The sequence below is a fragment of the Megascapheus bottae genome, chromosome 10 (assembly GCF_031878675.1).
Source record: "Megascapheus bottae isolate mThoBot1 chromosome 10, mThoBot2.hap1, whole genome shotgun sequence".
Taxonomy (NCBI): domain Eukaryota; kingdom Metazoa; phylum Chordata; class Mammalia; order Rodentia; family Geomyidae; genus Megascapheus; species Megascapheus bottae.
In genome coordinates this window covers 50,256,984-50,274,571 of record NC_143518.1, presented here as the reverse complement: position 1 = coordinate 50,274,571, position 17,588 = coordinate 50,256,984, and the positions used below count along the sequence as shown (strand labels likewise).

Here is a 17,588-nt window from a genome sequence, read left to right as displayed (position 1 = left end):
CTGAGATTTGATGAAAGGATGTGCTGAGGACCAAGGCTAGCAATTATAGATGACTCAATAAAATTAAACCATAATATGGTTCAAGTATATTCTGTCATCTTGTGCTTCTACAGACTGCCAAGAATTGTCGAATCTTTTCAATTTGCATGAGGGAGGGAAGCATTCCTTTAAAAACTTCCCATGTGAATGTTTTGTTACCTACCTGAATCCCTGGCTGGGGGGGCGGGGGAAGGTGGGAAGGAGGGTCCTGTCCTCTGTGGGGACAGCTGAAGTATGAGAACAAAGGGGTATGTGACAGTGATAGGTCACAAAGGACAGCAAGGTTAAATATGGCTGTGTAGAGGCTTGAGGCCAAAAGGGTGGCCACTTCTCCCACTAGGACTGCAGTTTATAGACTCTCACAGAGATTTAAAAAATATATATATCACAAGGTGGAGGTGAAGGGGTTAGACCCAGAAGAAAACTTCGCCGGAACCCACCTGCATCTCTACACCTTTGATGGGATTCAGTGTGGGGACCAAGCATCCTACAGTGCCCCCTTGTCAATCATCTGTGCTCCTGACCGCAGCCCGGCCTCTGGGGGGCCCTGAGGCAACCTGGGGGCCCTGCGGGGTGGGGTGGGGCTGAGAGACCAGCTGTAGTGCAATCTCTGTGACCCAGGAACACAGCTCTGCCAACAAGACCAAGAAAGACCACAGGGATTTGCCTTGCCAGAGTTCCTGTCCTGGGACAAGATGTCCGTGAAAAGTGAGTGTGTGTTGCCCTATTACACCGCCCAAAGTGCCTCGGGCGTGGGCCTGTTCAATACTGCCATGGGAAAACTACAGAAGCAACTGTATAAGGGAGAGTATGATATTTTCAAGTATGCACCAATATTCGAGAGTGACTTTATCCAGATCACCAAAAGGGGAGAAGTGATCGACGTGCACAACCGTGTCCGGATGGTGACGGTGGGGATTGCAAGCACTAGCCCCATTCTCCCACTCCCAGATGTCATGCTCCTGGCTCGACCAGCCACGGGCACTGAAGACCAGGCTGGACGAGGCCTCAACCGGGGAAGAAAGCGCAGGGCTACAAGGCCGTTGGAGCTCACCAGGCTCCTTCCACTGAAGTTTGTAAGGATCTCTGTTCATGATCGTGGGAAACAACAGCTTCGCCTAAAGTTTGCCACCGGCCGTTCTTGCTACCTGCAGCTGTGTCCCCCTCTGGAGGCACGGGAAGATCTCTTTGCCTACTGGGAAAAACTAATTTACCTCCTGCGACCACCCGTGGACAGTAACAGCAGTACCTACGCCATCCCAGCGGAGGACACCATCTGCATGCCCTCGTTTGAGGAGGACGACAGGACCAGTCTGACAGCTGCTGAGTTCCAAGGGAAAGGAGATCAGGACCAAGTCAGCATCAGAAGCCTCCATTTGGTCCACGAGGTGCACGGGGTCACCTCTGCCGCCTATGCTGGTGGGGAGAGAACCAAGTACGACTCCCACAAACCCACCGCCTTGCCTGATGCATCGACCCCCAAAAGAAAACCTACCATCCCTGACAAGGAGTCGGCAGCTAGAGCAGGGGCAGTAGCCATGGCAGCAACCAAGTCTGCAAGCTCGGGGCAGGTAAGCGCAGCCAATCCAGGAGGGGTAGCCATGGGTGCAAGAGGAAGCAAAAGCCACCTGGCTATCTCAGGCACTGTCAAGACATCCCCAAAGAGTTTTAGGGTTGCCATGGCAGGGGCAGCAAGCAAATCCATAGAGCACAGTTCCAAAACAGCCATCAGCCACAGCCCAGAAGGCAGCGTGGGAATAACGAGAGTAGATATGACTCATAAGAAGGTTGACCTAGAGGAGGACCTAGCAATCGAGTTGCTCAGCTCTCCCTTGCTGAATGAAAGCCACAGGGGCAGACAGGCTGGCCAGCAGAGAACCTCTCCAAACACGGCCCGCAAAGAAAGGAGGGCAAGAAGGGAGCAGAGAGTAAAGGCCAGAGGAGGACATCATCAAACCAGGACCGGGGAAGGTCTTCGCAAGACAGGGGGGGACAAGATAACCCGCAAACCATTAAGTCACAGAGCCACTAGAGATGATAAGAAGGAAAAAGGCCCAGATGGCACCTGGGAAAATAGGCACAGCATTTCCCACAAGGGCAGTAGCCATATCCCCATCTCAAAAGAGTCAAGGACCTCCCACAAGTCCGGGAGGAGCTTTTCCACTGCAAGTTCAGCTTCTACAAACAAGAGACTTGGCCGGATCAGCTCTTTCTTGAGGAACATCAGATCCAACCTTGCTACAAAAGCCTTAGCCTCACCGCGAGGCCTCGCCTCATCACGTGACGACGACATCGTGGCTAAGACAGTAGAGAGGACCAACATGGAGGCCATCATGGAGACAACAGAGCAAGGCCAGGGACTGGAGATCATTACTTCTGTGACATCTGATATCGAGACAATGGCCTTTGAAAGCATTAAATAGAAGCCAGTCCCTTAAGCTACAAAGGGGTCCCTGGCTCCAGGGAGTACCCAGAGAGAAGCCTATTCCATCTTCCTTGACTGCAGTTTAAATAAAGAACAATTCAACCTGGGAATGGCTTGCCGCATGCTGTTTGAAATGTCCCATAGCTCAGGGGTGATGTCACAGTGCCTTTTGTGATGTCAACTGTGCCTGGGATTGTGCCCGAGGCTCAGCTCAACAGAGCCAGTGTGAGGACTCAGCCCCTTCTTGACTTTTGAGATCCAAAGTCTGAGTGCTGAGTTTTACCTCTACTTTGCCCTGAGCTTTTCCTCCACTAAAGGCCCATAGTCCATACAGAAGGAGAGGCAGCACTGTTTGCTGGCAATTTGAGGAGGGGGGCGTCCTTATCTAGCCTTAGGAAGTCTAGAGGGATACACTACAACCCAGATGTTCTAGGAGATGGTTATGAGAATAGGTGACAGTTATGAGAATATTGACCAAAACACTGGAAACAGTCAACATTTCCACCAACAGAAGAAGTGCTATTATAGTGAGGCATGGAGTGAGATATTCAAAGCAGTCAGCAATTACATAGATGTATTTCACTCATATACCATTCCACATATAGAGAGTTCATAAACAAGATGAAGCCAGACAAAAACAAGGGAAAATTTCAGGGAAAAGCTGGAGATGAGAACAATAGATGGTCCCAAGATTTTCAGAGGTATTTTGGGGGGGAGAGTGGGAAATACTCAGGGTACACCTCCAGCTCTTTTTTTTGCTCTGGTTATTTTTTATGATAGGCTCTCCTGAACCATCTGATCTCTGCCTCCTGAATAGAAATTACAGGCGTCAGCAACCTGTGTCTGGTAAGAATTGTGTTTATTAAGCAAGGGAGTATATGGGTGTTAGTGATTTGTGTTAGTTTATCCATGTTAAGTTCTATGAAATCAGGATGGTTTGTGATTGTGATGGCACAGATTGTCACAGACTTAAGTCAGTGTATTCCTTTTAAATATTATGTATGTACAAGAATCTATGGTTGACTATTAACAAGAATGCTATCCCCTTGTACAGATGTGGACACTGAGGCTCAAAAAGTACCTGCCCTGTTACCATAACTTTATGCAGTCCTAAGTTTACCCTAAGTTTACCCATGAGGATATAGGCTCAGAAAGTACTTACCCCAGTTACCATAGCTTCATGCACTCCTAGCTAAGATATGTAGAGGCCTCTCCAGGGCATAGGACGAGGCATTACAAAAACCCACAACCAGAGCTCTATAGAGATGCACACTAAATCTACAGGATTAGGAGAAGACAGGGATTGGGGGTTGGAGAGACTCCTGGGAGCCCTCATGGGATGGTTTTTGAACTCCAGTGAGCTCAGAATCCTGGCCTTATCTGGAGATTGCTCAGATCGTCCCTTAATCTGTGCCTGGCTCCTGGGCTTTTCTCCTCAGCCTTGGCTTGCTTACACTATAGTTATAAACAGACCTTGGAATTCCAGGCTTTTCTCACTCCTCCCCACAGCCACTGACTAAACTTTTGAAAGATAGGACCCAGAACTCTTTCTCCATCCCAAAATCCTCTAAGCCAGTCCTCAAACCTCACATGAAGGAGGTGATAACTTGGGTCACAGTGTCTTTGTGCTTGGACCTCTGCAGTTAATTCCTAAATCTGTTTTGGGGGACTTGGACATCCTCTGGTGAATGGAGAGAGCATGGTAGATATGGGGGAGGGAGGACCTGTTGAGAAAGCCAGACCAAGATCTACCCACACCCACCATTTTCACCAGCCAGACCAGGTTCCTGATCCCAGGATAAGGAGTTACTGGAGTGAGTCAAGTATCCTGAAGAAAGGAGGAAACATGTCCAAGATTAGATACCAATGAGACCAGTGAAGAAAACAACCTCAGAATCATTAACTTAGAACTGCAGATGAAAGCTGGGAGGGATCTCCTGGGAGACAAATTAATGGTTTATTTCTGACTAGCCTTTCCTTTGACTGGAAAAGTGGGGAAATCACAAAAAGATCACATCTTTCATGTGAGGATTTCTACACAGACAAGGAGAAGTAGAACATTTGCACAGCACACAGGTCTCTTTGGATTCTTACATCTTTCCACTTGGCACATCGACAAACTGAGGTTGGAAGCATTTAAAGGATTTGCTCTAGGTGTAGACCTGAGCACTGGAGCGCCTCACGTGATCCCAGTCCAGCAGAGCAGACCAGGCAGGCATGTGAGCGAGTGCAACTGTTCAGGGCAACCTTTCTAGGAGAGATGCGTGTTCAGGAACTGGACAGGTTCCGAGGTGGGATTCTGGAGCACAGCAAGGAGAGGGTCAGAAAAGTCTTCAGAGATGCTGACATTTTTGGAAGAATGAATGAGGGCCCTGCCAGGTAAGTACCCCGGAGCAAGGCTGAGGGCAGGAGAGGTGATGAAGGAGGGGTAGGGAGTAAGAAATATGTGCAAAGCACAAAGGCTTGAAACATCACAGTGCATTGAGCAGTTACAAGTATTTCAGTTTTGCTAGGTGGCTGGCAAGAGGAGAGGAGGGCAGGAAGCCAGCAATCAGGAAACTGAATAGGAACAAAATGGGCTGTGGCAGTAGCTCAGTGGAGTCACTGAAGGCTGGTGCCTGGTATGGGAGGGGTGATGGGCTGGGGGCTCCCTGGAGGCAGGGGGATCCTTCAGGAGTTCTGACCAGAAACAGGGAGCCCAGGGCCCAGTTGATCATGGGGGACAAAAAAGAGTCCTCAGGAGATGTCAAAGATATGAGACAGGACGGTTTCCGGAGATCTTGGTCTATGAAGGCAACAGCAAGAACTTAAAATACATCAGAAGGCAAAGAGAAATGTATTAAAGTACTAAAGTTCCGTACAGGCAAGAAGAGTCATATGGCAGGCTCAGCATACCAAACCTTTTAAGAAAATCTGAAAGACCCCTCTCCCCCCACTGCTTCCATGGTTTTCTTGTTAATGTGCCTGGAACAGGGAGGGAAGTTCCAGTTCTCTGCCTGACTGGACTGGACTGGCCCCGACCCAGACGAGCCCCATGTTGGCCACATACTGCTACTACAGTTTTGCACTGGCTTGACTGAGATGAGTCAGGACTGAGTCACAGTCACTTTTCCCTTTGTCACACCACTGATAATCACCCCCCTCCCCCATTTAGTGGGTGCAACAGGTAGAAGCCAGAGATGGGAGGTGGCAAAAAGGACATGAACTTATCTAAGCTGTTGTATGGCTAGTAGATGGTGAAGTGTGGAAAAACCACCAGACAGATCCCCTGAGAAGCCAGAGTCCATCACAAGCGAGAAATGAGTAGCCATGGAAACCAGGATATTGGGTTCTTGTTAGAGTTTATCTATAGCCTAGAAGCCTGGAAGTCACTAAAATAATTGTTGAGCACATACTATGGGCAAGACAGAAAATCAGGGACTACAGAAAAGAGACTCTCTCTTTCTCTCTCACACACACAGTAGTAGTACAAACCTATCTTGGTTTGTGGTAGAGTGCTTAGCATAATCAAGACATTGATAGTTATCCCCAACACACACACACCCCCCCCACACACACACACTACCCAAAACACAAAGGACAGTGGTAGCTCTCTCAGAATATGTATAGAAGAAGACAGTTGTTGTTTTTTTTTTTGTCAGTCGTGGGGCTTGAACTCTGTGCCTAAGCACTGTCTCTGAGCTCTTCAGCTGAAGGCTATACCGCCCTACCCTTGAGCCAAGCCCCACTTCCCATTTTCTAGAGGTTAATTGGAGATAAGAGTCTCAGGTCCTTTTGTGTCCAGGCTGGCTTTGAACTTTGATCCTCAGATCTCAGCCTCCTGAGTAGCAAGGATTACAGGTGTGAGCCACCACACCTGACGCATTTATAAGAGAGGAAAGATTGAGCAGGAGTGACCAGCTTGACCCTCTTTGTAGAGACAGTGACATAGCACAGAGAAAGGCGGCCTGGGCATGTTCACAGATGATAGACAAGCCCAGAAGGTCCAGCACAATGCATATGACACTCAGAGTACATGCTGTGGGGAGAGGAATGAGAGGAATGAGATCTGATGGAAAACTAGGCTAGAAGAAGTAAGGCCATGATACTGAGGAGAGGCCCAGAACACCACACATCTCCCTAAAACTTCCCCATCTTCATGAGTCCAGAGGGGATCCGCACGCGAGCTGTCTACACAGCTGGATTCTCCAGGAACCAAAGGGCAAAGTAAGCATGGGCTCTTCCACCTTGCCAACTTAGAGAATTTGAAAAGTATAATGGAGGTCCATGTCTTTCCACATAGGAGTGCGGAAGTATCGATACCTTTCATCCTTAGCATTGTTTGTGGACAAGGCTGCTAGCTGCCAGGAACCTCAGCTGGTACCAGTGTGTCATTCTGAGGCTAGCTTGTTCCATATGGGCCATGGATTGCTAAAGTCTAGGCACACACACAGGGATGTTTGTCACTGATCCTATCGCCCAATTTTCTTTTCCTATAGGCATTGTCACATTGCCACACTGCAAATGACATTGGCCCAAAAAGGACTGCAAGAAAGAGCACATGTAGTAACTTTTTCATAAAACTTTTAGTAAGATTAAATGTTAATATTTTTATTTTGTAGCATAGTTTATGCACAGAAAAGTGGGCAGATCACAAGTATCTCATCAAATGGCACTTTACCAAGTGAGCAATCCCATACAACAAGCACCTACAGAAAGAACCAAACATCAGAACTGCCTTCAGAAACAGCCCTCGAGTTCTTTTATAGCTGACATGTGTTTTTTTTTAAGTTCTAACACTATTAGTTAAGATTGCTTCCTTCCCAACTTTAAGTAATTGAAATTGCAAAGCAAATACACTTTTTTTTTTGCCAGTCCTGGGGCTTGAACTCAAGGCTTGAGCACTGTCCTTGGAATTTCTCAAGGCTAGGGCTCTATCACTTGAACCACAGCACCACTTCTGGCTTTTTCTATGTATGTGGTACCAAGAATGGAACTCAGGTCTTCGTACATGCTACGCAAGCACTCTACCACTAGGCCAAACTCCCAACCCAAAGCAAATGCACTTTTGTCTTGGCTTTCTTTCCCTCAACACCATGTTGATGAGATGGATCCACAATTCTTCTGGCTGTAGTTCACTCATGTTCATCCCTACACAGTATTTGATTGTGTGAACACACTACAATTCATTCTGCTTTTGACGGGAACTTGGATCATTTCCAATTTGGGGTTATTAGACTAATACTGCTCTGAAAATGTTTTATAAAATGTTAAAGATGTTGTAACTTTCCTTCAAGCATATACTTAGGAATGGAATTAAATATATGCATTCTATTTTTAGATTTAGTAGATACTGATAAGCTGGTTTCCAAAGTGTTTGTACTGTTTTACACCAGAATGTATGAGATAGTAGAATGATAGTAGGGAGAAGTTTGTTCTAGATAAAGGAATTAAACCCACTTAAAAAAAAGATTTATGAGAGTTCTGAATGTCCATATCCTTTCCAAAGTTAGGTGTCGTTCATCTCTTTCATTTTAGCTGTTATGGTGGAAGGCAGTGACCTCTTTCTCTCTCTTTCTCTCTCTCTTCCTGTCTCTCTCTCTCTCTCTGCCATATGTGCTTTGCATATAGACCTACAACTAGCAGAAGTACTGACTTTTTATCCATTTTGTCAAAAGGACCACATGTTTAGGATGTTGGGTTTAGTTTTAAACACCAGTATGTATAAATGTAGATAAATAATACATATTTAATATAGTAATCTATAGAAGAAGAAGGTGACTTTGTTATATTTTTTATTGGAAAAATTAGAAGTTGGTTTGCATTTTTTTTTCCTTTTTTTGGTACTGGTGCTTAGGGCTTGAACTCAGGGTCTCATGTTCTTGCTTGGCTTTTTTGCTTAAGGCTGGCACTCTAACATTAGAACCACAGTTCTACTGCTGGCTTTTTGCTGGTTAATTGGAAATAAGTATCTTATAGAACCTGCCCTAGGCTGGGTTCAAACTGCATTTCTCAGATCTCAGCTTCCTGAGTAGCTAGAATTATAAGCATGAGTCACTAATCCCTGGCTTTAAAATTGTTTTGGAAAGTACATTCTAAGGAATTTTCTTTACTATGTGAGACAAAGGATTTAAGAAACCGTGCCTTTTATTTTATTTAAATATGTCCCCAAACCTTTATAACTTTAAACAACAATGATTTTCTTATATCAGCTATTTAGGCAGGGTTCAGCTATTGTCTGGAGTGGAGTGCAAGATTGGCGAGTAGTATCTAGCAGATAATAGTAGTTGCTGCTCCGTGCTTCCTGTCTGCTAGCCACTTCTCTAAGCAATCTACAGAGATAATGGTGTTTAGTTCTTTCACCACCGCTCTGTGAAGTAAGTATTAAGGCTCCTATTTCATAAATGAGGAAAGAAAGGCACAAGAGAGTTAGAAGGATTTACCCAAGGCCTTGGTGTGCTGGGGCCAGGAATCAATACCAAGGGGCTGACACTGAATCTCACACTCCTGGCCCCACCATGGGCTGACTCCATTGAAGGCGTTGGTCTTCAGAGGTATCTGACCTACACCGTAGTAAGAGGCCCATCTACCCCCCGTCTGGTGGGTCCAAGAGAGTTTCATGTACACCTGATACCTTGAAAGAAATGTGTAGAAGGGAGCTTAGCTAGGACTGTCACTGGAAATGTCCCCATGTGGTCTCTCCAGCACGCTGGTCTTGGTGGTCAGTCTGGCTTCTCTCCAGACATGTGTCTCAAGGTGTAATGAAGAGGAGCCGCTTCTGACCAAGACAGAATCATGTGGAATAGGTTGGTTATTCAAGTCATAAGGCTGCGTCCAATATACAGGGAGAGAGGCTGGACTGGGCCCTTCTCATAGGCCACACTGAAGAAGAGACAGGGATTGGCGAAGATTGTGACTCTGGAAAACTTACCATACCTCCAGTTACGGATGCTATCCCAAGAAAAAAAATCCCTAACAAAACCAGGACAGGATGTACCCGAAGAATGCGGAGCCCATTATGAGGACTATATCTTTTGTACTTTCCCTGTCCCTATCTCCTTTGCTTGTACTTTTTTTTTCTGGTCCTGAGGCTTGAATTCCAGACATGGGCACTATCCCTGAGCCTCCTTGCCACAGCACCACTTCTGGAGATGAGTCTTACAGACACTCTTGCCCGGGCTGGCTTCCAACCAGGATCCTCAGATTCTCAGATCCTCAGATCTCCTGAATAGCGGGGATTGCAGATGTGAGCCACCGGCATGCAGCCCCTTTCTTGTATTTATCTTTTCACTGTATCTCATCACTCCGCTCTCTTTCCTTTACCCCTCCAGGTATCTTAAACTCACAAGAACTCCCACAGGAAATTTCTTTCTTTTCTTTTTCTTTTTTTGGCCAGTCCTGGGACTTGGGTTTTCTCAAGGCTAGAGCTCTAGCACTTGAGCCATAGTACCACTTCCAGCTTTTTTACTTGTATGTGGTACCTAGGAATCAAACCCAGGTCTTCGTGCATGCTAGGCAAGCACTCTACCACTAGGCCAAATTCCCAGCCCCAAGAATGAATTTCTTTCTTTCTTTCTTTCTTTCTTTCTTTCTTTCTTTCTTTCTTTCTTTCTTTCTTTCTTTCTTTCTTTCTTTTTTTTTGGTGAGTCATGGGGTTTGAACTCAGCCTGGGCACTGTCCCTGAGCTTTTCAGCTCAAGGCTACTGCTCTACCCTTGAGCCAGGCCCCACTTCCTGTTTTCTAAAGGTCCTTTTGTGTCCGGGCTGACTTTGAACTTTGATCCTCAGATCTCAGCCTCCTGAGTAGCTAGGATTACAGGAGTGAGCCACCTCCCCCTGTTGGGAATTTCTTTGATCTACGTTTATAAATGTTTTTCTAGCCTTGAGTTAAAAAGCTCAGGGACATTTCCCAGGTCCTATGCTCAAGGCCCAGGACCCACACATACACTAAAATTTTAATGAGTAAAATCATTCAAGCAAATTTGCTCACTTAGTCTTGGTGGACCTCTCTGTGTCTCATGTACTCAAAAGGTGCTGACAGCCAGGGAAACTCCTAGAAATTTCATAGTCCCTTTCTCTTCATCTCCTTTTCCTTCTTGGTCCCCTCCCTGCTTGTCCCTGGTGTTAGATTACATGGATACCTAGACCATAGCATGTCATGCCCGAAAGAGCCTCAAGTAATCCCAAATGCACTTTTACATATGAGGAAGCTGAGGCTAGAGAAGGGACTTTCCCGGAGTCCTACTGCAAGTAAGTAGCAGAGTTTTGGCTAACAAAGCATAAGAAAATAGCCAATCGTGTATTGCAAAGAACATTCACAGCTTCCTTTCCATTTCTGACTGCCTGGAACTAAACCCACTTGTTTCAGTTTCATAGTCATTGCCTCACCATTTCAGTATCCTTAACCTCTTGGTCAAGGAGTGGTACCGAGGCCAGCTGGAATTTCTGCCCAGCAGGCCTGTCCCACTCTCCTTCCCTGTCCTGGTTTCCAGAAATAGATGCAGTGGGTAGTGCTTGTGGATGGGGTGGGTGGTGCTTGTGGATGGGGTGGGTGGTGATTGTGGATGGGGTGGGTGGTGATTGTGGATGGATGGATAGTGATTGTAGACGGAGTGGGTGAGGAACCAGTCCTCGAGGCACCCATGGTCCCCAGTGAAGCTATTGTTTTTGTTGTGATTCTAGTGTCCAAAGAGTCTCTGAACTCTTCAGTTTTAATTAGCAGTCTACAGAGCAGATATTGAACATTTCTAGATATCCAGGAATGGCAAATTTTGTTCATAATGAGTGAAGCTGGCTGAGGAAAAATCTGGGATGAGGACCTAATTCTGTGTCTTAGCCAAGAGACGGGAATTCTGTTACGCTAGTCTGTCTCCTGTGACAATCCCCGCAAACAGGGACAAGGTAGGCCCACAGTGGGGAGTGGGACTCTACCACTTGAACCACAGCACCACTTCAAACTTTTTCTATGTATGCGGTACTGAGGAATTGAACCTAGGTCTTCGTGCATGCTAGGCAAGCACTCTAACACTAGGCCAAACTCCTAGTTCTCATCAGCTCTTTGCTTCCAGCCACAGACCAAAAAGCAGCTCGGAGAATTAGTTTTAGCTGAGACTCAGTGCATAAGAAATGCTGCTGTCAACTCCTAGAGTGCCATGTCTTCTTGTTTCTGGGGCCCCTCCAGTCTAAGTCAGACTTTGGCACACATTACATATTAGGGGTCCTATAAACGTGTGTTGCGAAAACCTACTTGAGGGAATCTAAGCTCTGCTATGGTCCATTCTTCCATGCACCCTCTCTACCATTTCTAACCAGTGAGGAGGCCCAGAACATGCAGAGATACTGCTAAGAATTTTTCATTCTCCCATCCCCAGATGCCCTCTATAGAGAGGTGGAAATTCAGTCATGGAGAGCCCTATGTCTTTTACTAGGGTCCTTCCTTGCAGCCTTTCCTGTCAGTTTCCTTCTCTTCCTAAGAGAGAGAGGAAGGGGAGGGGGAAAGGGAAGGGAGAAGCCAAGAGGGGGAGGGAGAGAGAGAGAGAGGAAAAATTTTCTAAAGGGAAGAAAAACCATTACATTAGAAAAAATATCATCAGTGCATACTGTCATTTCCCAATCTGTGGTTGACCAGAGCCTGTGCCTGGCCCCATCCACACTAACTGCCGCTGTGGCTTCAGCAACATAAGCTGAAATGGTAAGAACAGCTGCCGTACTGGGCCCAGGGCCAAGAAATGGGGATCCCCATCTGTGTTTCTCTTCAAGCTCTGTAAGTTTTTCATCACATCGTATTCGGGACTGCTGAGTGTAATAACTGGAGCATCTGTTGAATTCTTCCCCTTGGTCAGCCACTCCTCTACCAATTCCATCAAGATAACTCTGTGAAGTAGGCGTTATTATTCCCCCCTTTCCAGATGAGAAAGCAAAGGCATTAAAGAGTTTTAAAACATTCCCCAACATCACCAGTGGTAAAGCCAGCATGAAGTCTCAAAGGACTGCCCAAGACATGACTGATTTTATAGAGAGGAGTCAGAGTCCTTCTTGGGACCAGGTGGCTGGCCTAGCCATGGATAAATGCCCTAGCTCTGAGCCCTGGATGCCATACTAGACCACTTTCTTCCTTGGCTAGGAGAGTCACTCAACTTTTGCCATAGGCTCTGTCCTGCATTTAAGCATGTACATGGAATGTACTGAAAGGTGAGTTGCATTTGTGGATGGAACAGTGTGTTCCTTCTGGAAAGCCCACCACAGTCTCATCTGCTGTCTTCTGCTACTTCTAAACAACCACAGATGGTCTCAGAACCCAGTAGTTGACTTTCCAGGCCCCAGTAAGAAATCCCAAACACTATTTTGGCAAGAGAGGATGAGAATAGCCAGTGGGGAAAACAGCTTGCCACACACACTCTAACTTTATTAGCTTCCTAGACAACTATTCTCAAGCAGTCATGCAATGCTTTCCCACCTGATCTTGCCTCTAATACCCCCACACTTGCATCTTTTTGCCTCTCTAGTCTCCTAGTCCAGAGCTCCTCTCCTAACATCAAACATTTTTTCTCCCTCTTTGCACATCTGTTCTCACCTCTGTCCCCAGCTCTTTCCCTTTCTTCCACACTGTTTCTTTTTCGTCTTTTTCTTTTTCTTTTGGTCGTTCATGGGGCTTGGACTCTGGGCCTGGATGCTGCCCCTGAGCTCTTCAGTTCAAGGCTACTGTCCTAGTCCTGGAGCCATAGCCCCACTTCCCCATTTTCTAGTGGTTAATTGGAGATAAGAGTCTCATGGTCTTTAGTGCCCAGGCTGGCTTTGAACCACGATCCTCAAATCTCAGCCTCCTGAGTAGCTAGGGTTACAGGCGTGAGCTACTGCACTCAGCTTCTTTATTACACTTTCTTGATCTTTTCTTTTCCCATGACTTCAGATCAGATCTGAAGATTCTTCTTCCTACCAATTCCTGTCCCACCAAACACAGCTTATACCCACCCACCACGTGAGTCCCTCTGTTAAGGTTGAAACACCTTGGGGTTGAAGCCTCAGAGCCCAGATAACAGATCCTCCCTAGCTGGCTTCCTAGCAGACCCCTGGAGAGAACCCACAGGCCAAAGGGATGAAGAAACTCTTGTTGACAAGTCAAGGGCTATAGCTGTCTCTGAGGCTGCTTCCTGGGCCACTTCTCAGGGCCACAGAGCTTGAGCTTATTTGCATTCATTCCCTGCCTTGTCTTGACTCAGACTCTAGGACTTAGTGGCATGCTAATTTATGCAAATGAACAGAGAAATCTATGTGACCCGGAATTTACTGGAAATCAGAGGTTCCCATGCCAGGAAGATTTAGGGAAATTTTGGAATCTACTTCCCAAGAAAAATTTAAAATAGAGTAGCTTTCAGCTGGGAGGCTGAATATTAGAGGAAGGCCCACACACTTGAGTTCCATGTCTGTCTCTAAACTATCCAACAAAAAACAGAAGAGGAAAAAGCCTTTGGTTGCCAAGCCTTACCTTATTCTCCTCTCCTGATTCTGGTTCTGGCTTCAGCTGCAAAGCCTTTCACATCTACCCAACAGTGCTCATGAAGAAGTAGAGCAACCAACATTCCTGTCTCCTTGAAAATAGGGTGTTACAGTTACATCCTAGCTCCCATGATGACACTCAGGTACTCCCTTTTCCCTTTCATTGCCTACACTAACCCTCTTGTACTTGGCCCTCACTGGGTGTGGGTGACCAAGTGAACAGAAGGTTCTGGAACCAGGACTGTGAATGCTCCGGATGTATCTATAAAGAAGTTCTCAGAAACCATTTCTGAGCAGATCAACTTAGTTGCAAACGGTTAAGCACTTAAGTTCTTGAAGCTGGAAATGAAGGATTGGTTGCAAGAAAGGACAGGAGAAAGTCAGGTGATCCCAGAAGTCACACACCATTCTTCTGACCCTAATAACAGAGAGATGCTGAATTAACCACAAAAGGTAGAAACTGAGCTTTTGTTAAAGATCTCAAGGGAAGAGCAGATTCTTCCAGAATGTTTTCAACAGCCTGTTGGTTCCATCAGAAAGTTTTTGCTTATATTAACACAAATGTGTGGTGCTACCATGGCAATCATTTTATTCTGATACTTCCTTTCCAGTAACTAGAAAACAGCTGCTCCTATTAAGACAATCTGCAAACAAACTTTTAATGTGTGCAGTGGAAGGACCTTATGTCAAATTTCCAAGACTTAGGGATTACCTGCCAACTTCCTTGAAAGATAGCTCAAACCTTCCTCTCAAAAGCAATGGAGGTGGTGTGGGTGCTGGTCTGTTCTTCTGACCTAAAGGAAAGGTTGTCAAGCACCAAGGTTAAGCACTCAGTATTTGAGGCTGTCTGGAGGTAGGAAGCAGTACTCTTTTGTATATTTAAATGGGAAGGGCATACAGTGTATGAAGCATGTTGTGTATGTCTGCTCCATTAAGTTCCACAGTGGTCCCATTACATGTATATAATTGTGAGGAATGAAGGCTACGTAAGAGCTATAAAGTCATTTGTTCAAGATCCCACAGCTGCCATCCTACCAGCTGTAAGCTAAGATTAGCCTGGAGTTAGGGCATGATAGAATCAGGTGACTTGTCAAAGAGAATGCAAGAATTATCTATAGGAAGGGAAAAGAAGCACATGTATTTGCTTAGTCCAGAAAGTATAGAAACTACAGATAGGAGCTGTCAGTTGGAGTCTTTAACTTCCTTTTCTTGCATGGGGAGCAGGAAATGATTTTTTTCACCCCATATCTCCTTACTTTCTCCTGTCATACTAAAAGGAATTCTTGCTCTGACTTGCAGAAAAGAAAGAAAGGGGATGGAGAATTATATAATTTTTTGTTGAGCTGGGAGATCTTGCAAGATTAATTTTCAGTGTCTCCAAGCCAGGAATGTAATACACACCTGTACTACCAGCCAGGACTCAGGAAATTGTAGTGAGCACATCTTGAGTCTGAAGTCAGCCTGGGCTACATTAATGTAATCCTGTCCAAAAATGAAGGGGGGGAAATAAAAGAGGAAATAAAAAAGAAAAAGGGAAAGGTAAAATGGTATCTCCAGCCCCATGTATAAATTCACCACAGATAAAAAGCCTGTCCAAATAGAGAATGCACTAATTTCCTGCTTGGGTGGATTTGGTGCTCACTCTGCAGTGCTCTCTCTCCCTGGAGCATCTGGAGCGGCTGGGATGAAGCTTGTTGCCTTACTGTGCTGAGACCTAGGGGAGCCAAATGAGGGTGAGTGTGTTGCTCTGGCAACACCTTGGCCTGTCCTAAATCTTTATGACTGGCAGGAGAAGGATTCAGGCAAGACACAAAGTGATAGGCAATCTTATTTGGAAAGGAATATGGTAGAGAAAGGAGATTGTATGATGTGATATCGTGGGAAGATGGCACTTGAGCTACTCTCTGACCATCCTCACAGTACAGGGATGAGTATAAGGTTTGATTAGAGGAAGAATTAGGGAAAGGGGACAGAGTTATGCCTGATTTAAGATTCCTAGTCACAGGTGTGTTCTGGCTGGTGGTCGTCTCAGTTTAGGTTCTCCGGAATCGTGGAGCCGTTGGCATCTCTATCACTAGAGGAAAGCTATCTGGCTCCCATGACATGGTTCCCCCAGCTCGAAGGTGCAGCTTGGTCATTGTTGGTGATTATCTTCATTTGGGGGTGACCTATCCTGCAAGGCTCTGCTTTTCCTTAAGGGGTAGTCCTTTATCATAAAGGTATTATTGATCAGTCCTGTCTTTCCAAGCACCCAAGGAAATTGCAAAGTGACTATGGAGAGAATGGCTTAGAATGCTAACAAACCCAAAATGAAGGCAGAGATGCCAGGCAAAACCAGTTTAAGTCCCTGTTGCAAATATGTTTTCAGTAGTCAGCATTTGCTTGTGGGATTTCAATGCTTATTGAGGTGGCCAGTAAGAAATTCCTATTCCTAGGTCCAGTCCACAGGTCACCTGCGAGCTGGGAAGTTTAATTACACTAGTTTTTTTTGTTTGTTTTTGTTTTTTCTCAGAGACCTCAATCTCATCCTTCATTTTTGATTCCTTTTGCACTTCCTCATACCCATGACGCTATAGCTTGTGTTTTCATTGTCCTTGGAAAGTCCTTGTCCCTGGAGGGCTATGAGAAGCTGGTAGAAATGTTAGGAGGTAAGGCCTAGAGAGAGGTCTTTAGATCACTGGGACATTCCCCTTGATGGAGGTTATAGGACCACTGCTTCTCTTCTTCCCTTTTTGCTCCCTAGCCATGAGAGAACATTTTTGCCATACTGCATACTTCCACCCTGACGTACTGTTGCTATGGAGCCAGCTCATGGACTTGAACTTCCCAAGTTGTGGGCTAAAATAACTCTTTTCTGTTTATAAGTTACATACCTTATGTTTGTTATAGTAACAGAAAGCTGACTCACAGGCTTTCCTGATTGTAAAATAGTGTGGAAAATGACTTCAGGTGTGCACTCTCTGGGAAGACTCTTTCAAAGGGATGTAGTGAGCTAATCTCTTCTCTCTATCCTCATTGCTGCTGGCGGGAATGCAGACGTGATGGCTGGACACTGTGCATCTAGTCTACTTGGGATCATGGAGGTGAGAAACACATCCTGGAGAGAATGAATCAGAAAAGGTGAAAGGATGTTGGCTCTTCATAACTCCCTGAGTGGTTTAGCCTCTGGCTTTTTTTTTTTACATGACAGATTAAATCTTGTCACTTCAAGTCATGAGCACTTGTATTTTTCTTTCACTCTCAAAAGAATTTGTATTTGCCATTTTCTCTCACTGTGCAGCTTAAAGAAAAAAAAACATTCTAAGTTCTCAAAGGACATTGTATTTACCTCTGGGGGGGCTTCACGTGGGCTGGGCATGGCTCTGCTTCAGATTGCGGGTCATGTTCCTGTCTGTCCGATAGATCCCTTTATTCTGGGACATGCTCTCCTCCTCCTTAGGATATAGCTCAGGAGACTGAGCCAAGTCCAAGAAGCACATTTAAAGCTCCTGCTCCTGTCACTCTCACATTCCATTGGTCCAAACAAAGCCACAAGGGAGGTCCACATCAAGGGGAGAAGAAACAAACTCACCCCACAGAGGGAAGGATAAACCAAACAATTGTTGATGATACACAGACCTGACACGTCTCACCCAGCCCTATAGCTGCAC

At 45.7% G+C, this 17,588-nt stretch overlaps 1 protein-coding gene across 2 annotated transcripts; it reads left to right on the top strand.

Annotated features, from left to right (window-relative positions):
- The first annotated feature begins 350 nt into the window (after window positions 1–350).
- LOC150058416 (Golgi-associated RAB2 interactor protein 4-like) lies at window positions 351–17,111 on the top strand. 2 transcript variants are annotated; one of them, XM_090341223.1, is made up of 3 exons: window positions 351–1,610; window positions 3,245–3,310; window positions 16,975–17,111. In XM_090341223.1, the coding sequence occupies exons 1-2, from the start codon at window positions 735–737 to the stop codon at window positions 3,275–3,277; spliced, it is 909 nt and encodes a 302-aa protein (XP_090197349.1). In that variant the 5' UTR covers window positions 351–734; the 3' UTR covers window positions 3,278–3,310; window positions 16,975–17,111. The 2 variants fall into 2 exon arrangements, with proteins under 2 accessions (XP_090197349.1, XP_090197348.1); XM_090341222.1 differs by lacking the exons at window positions 3,245–3,310; window positions 16,975–17,111 and having other exon boundaries at window positions 351–2,574.
- Window positions 17,112–17,588: the final 477 nt, after the last annotated feature.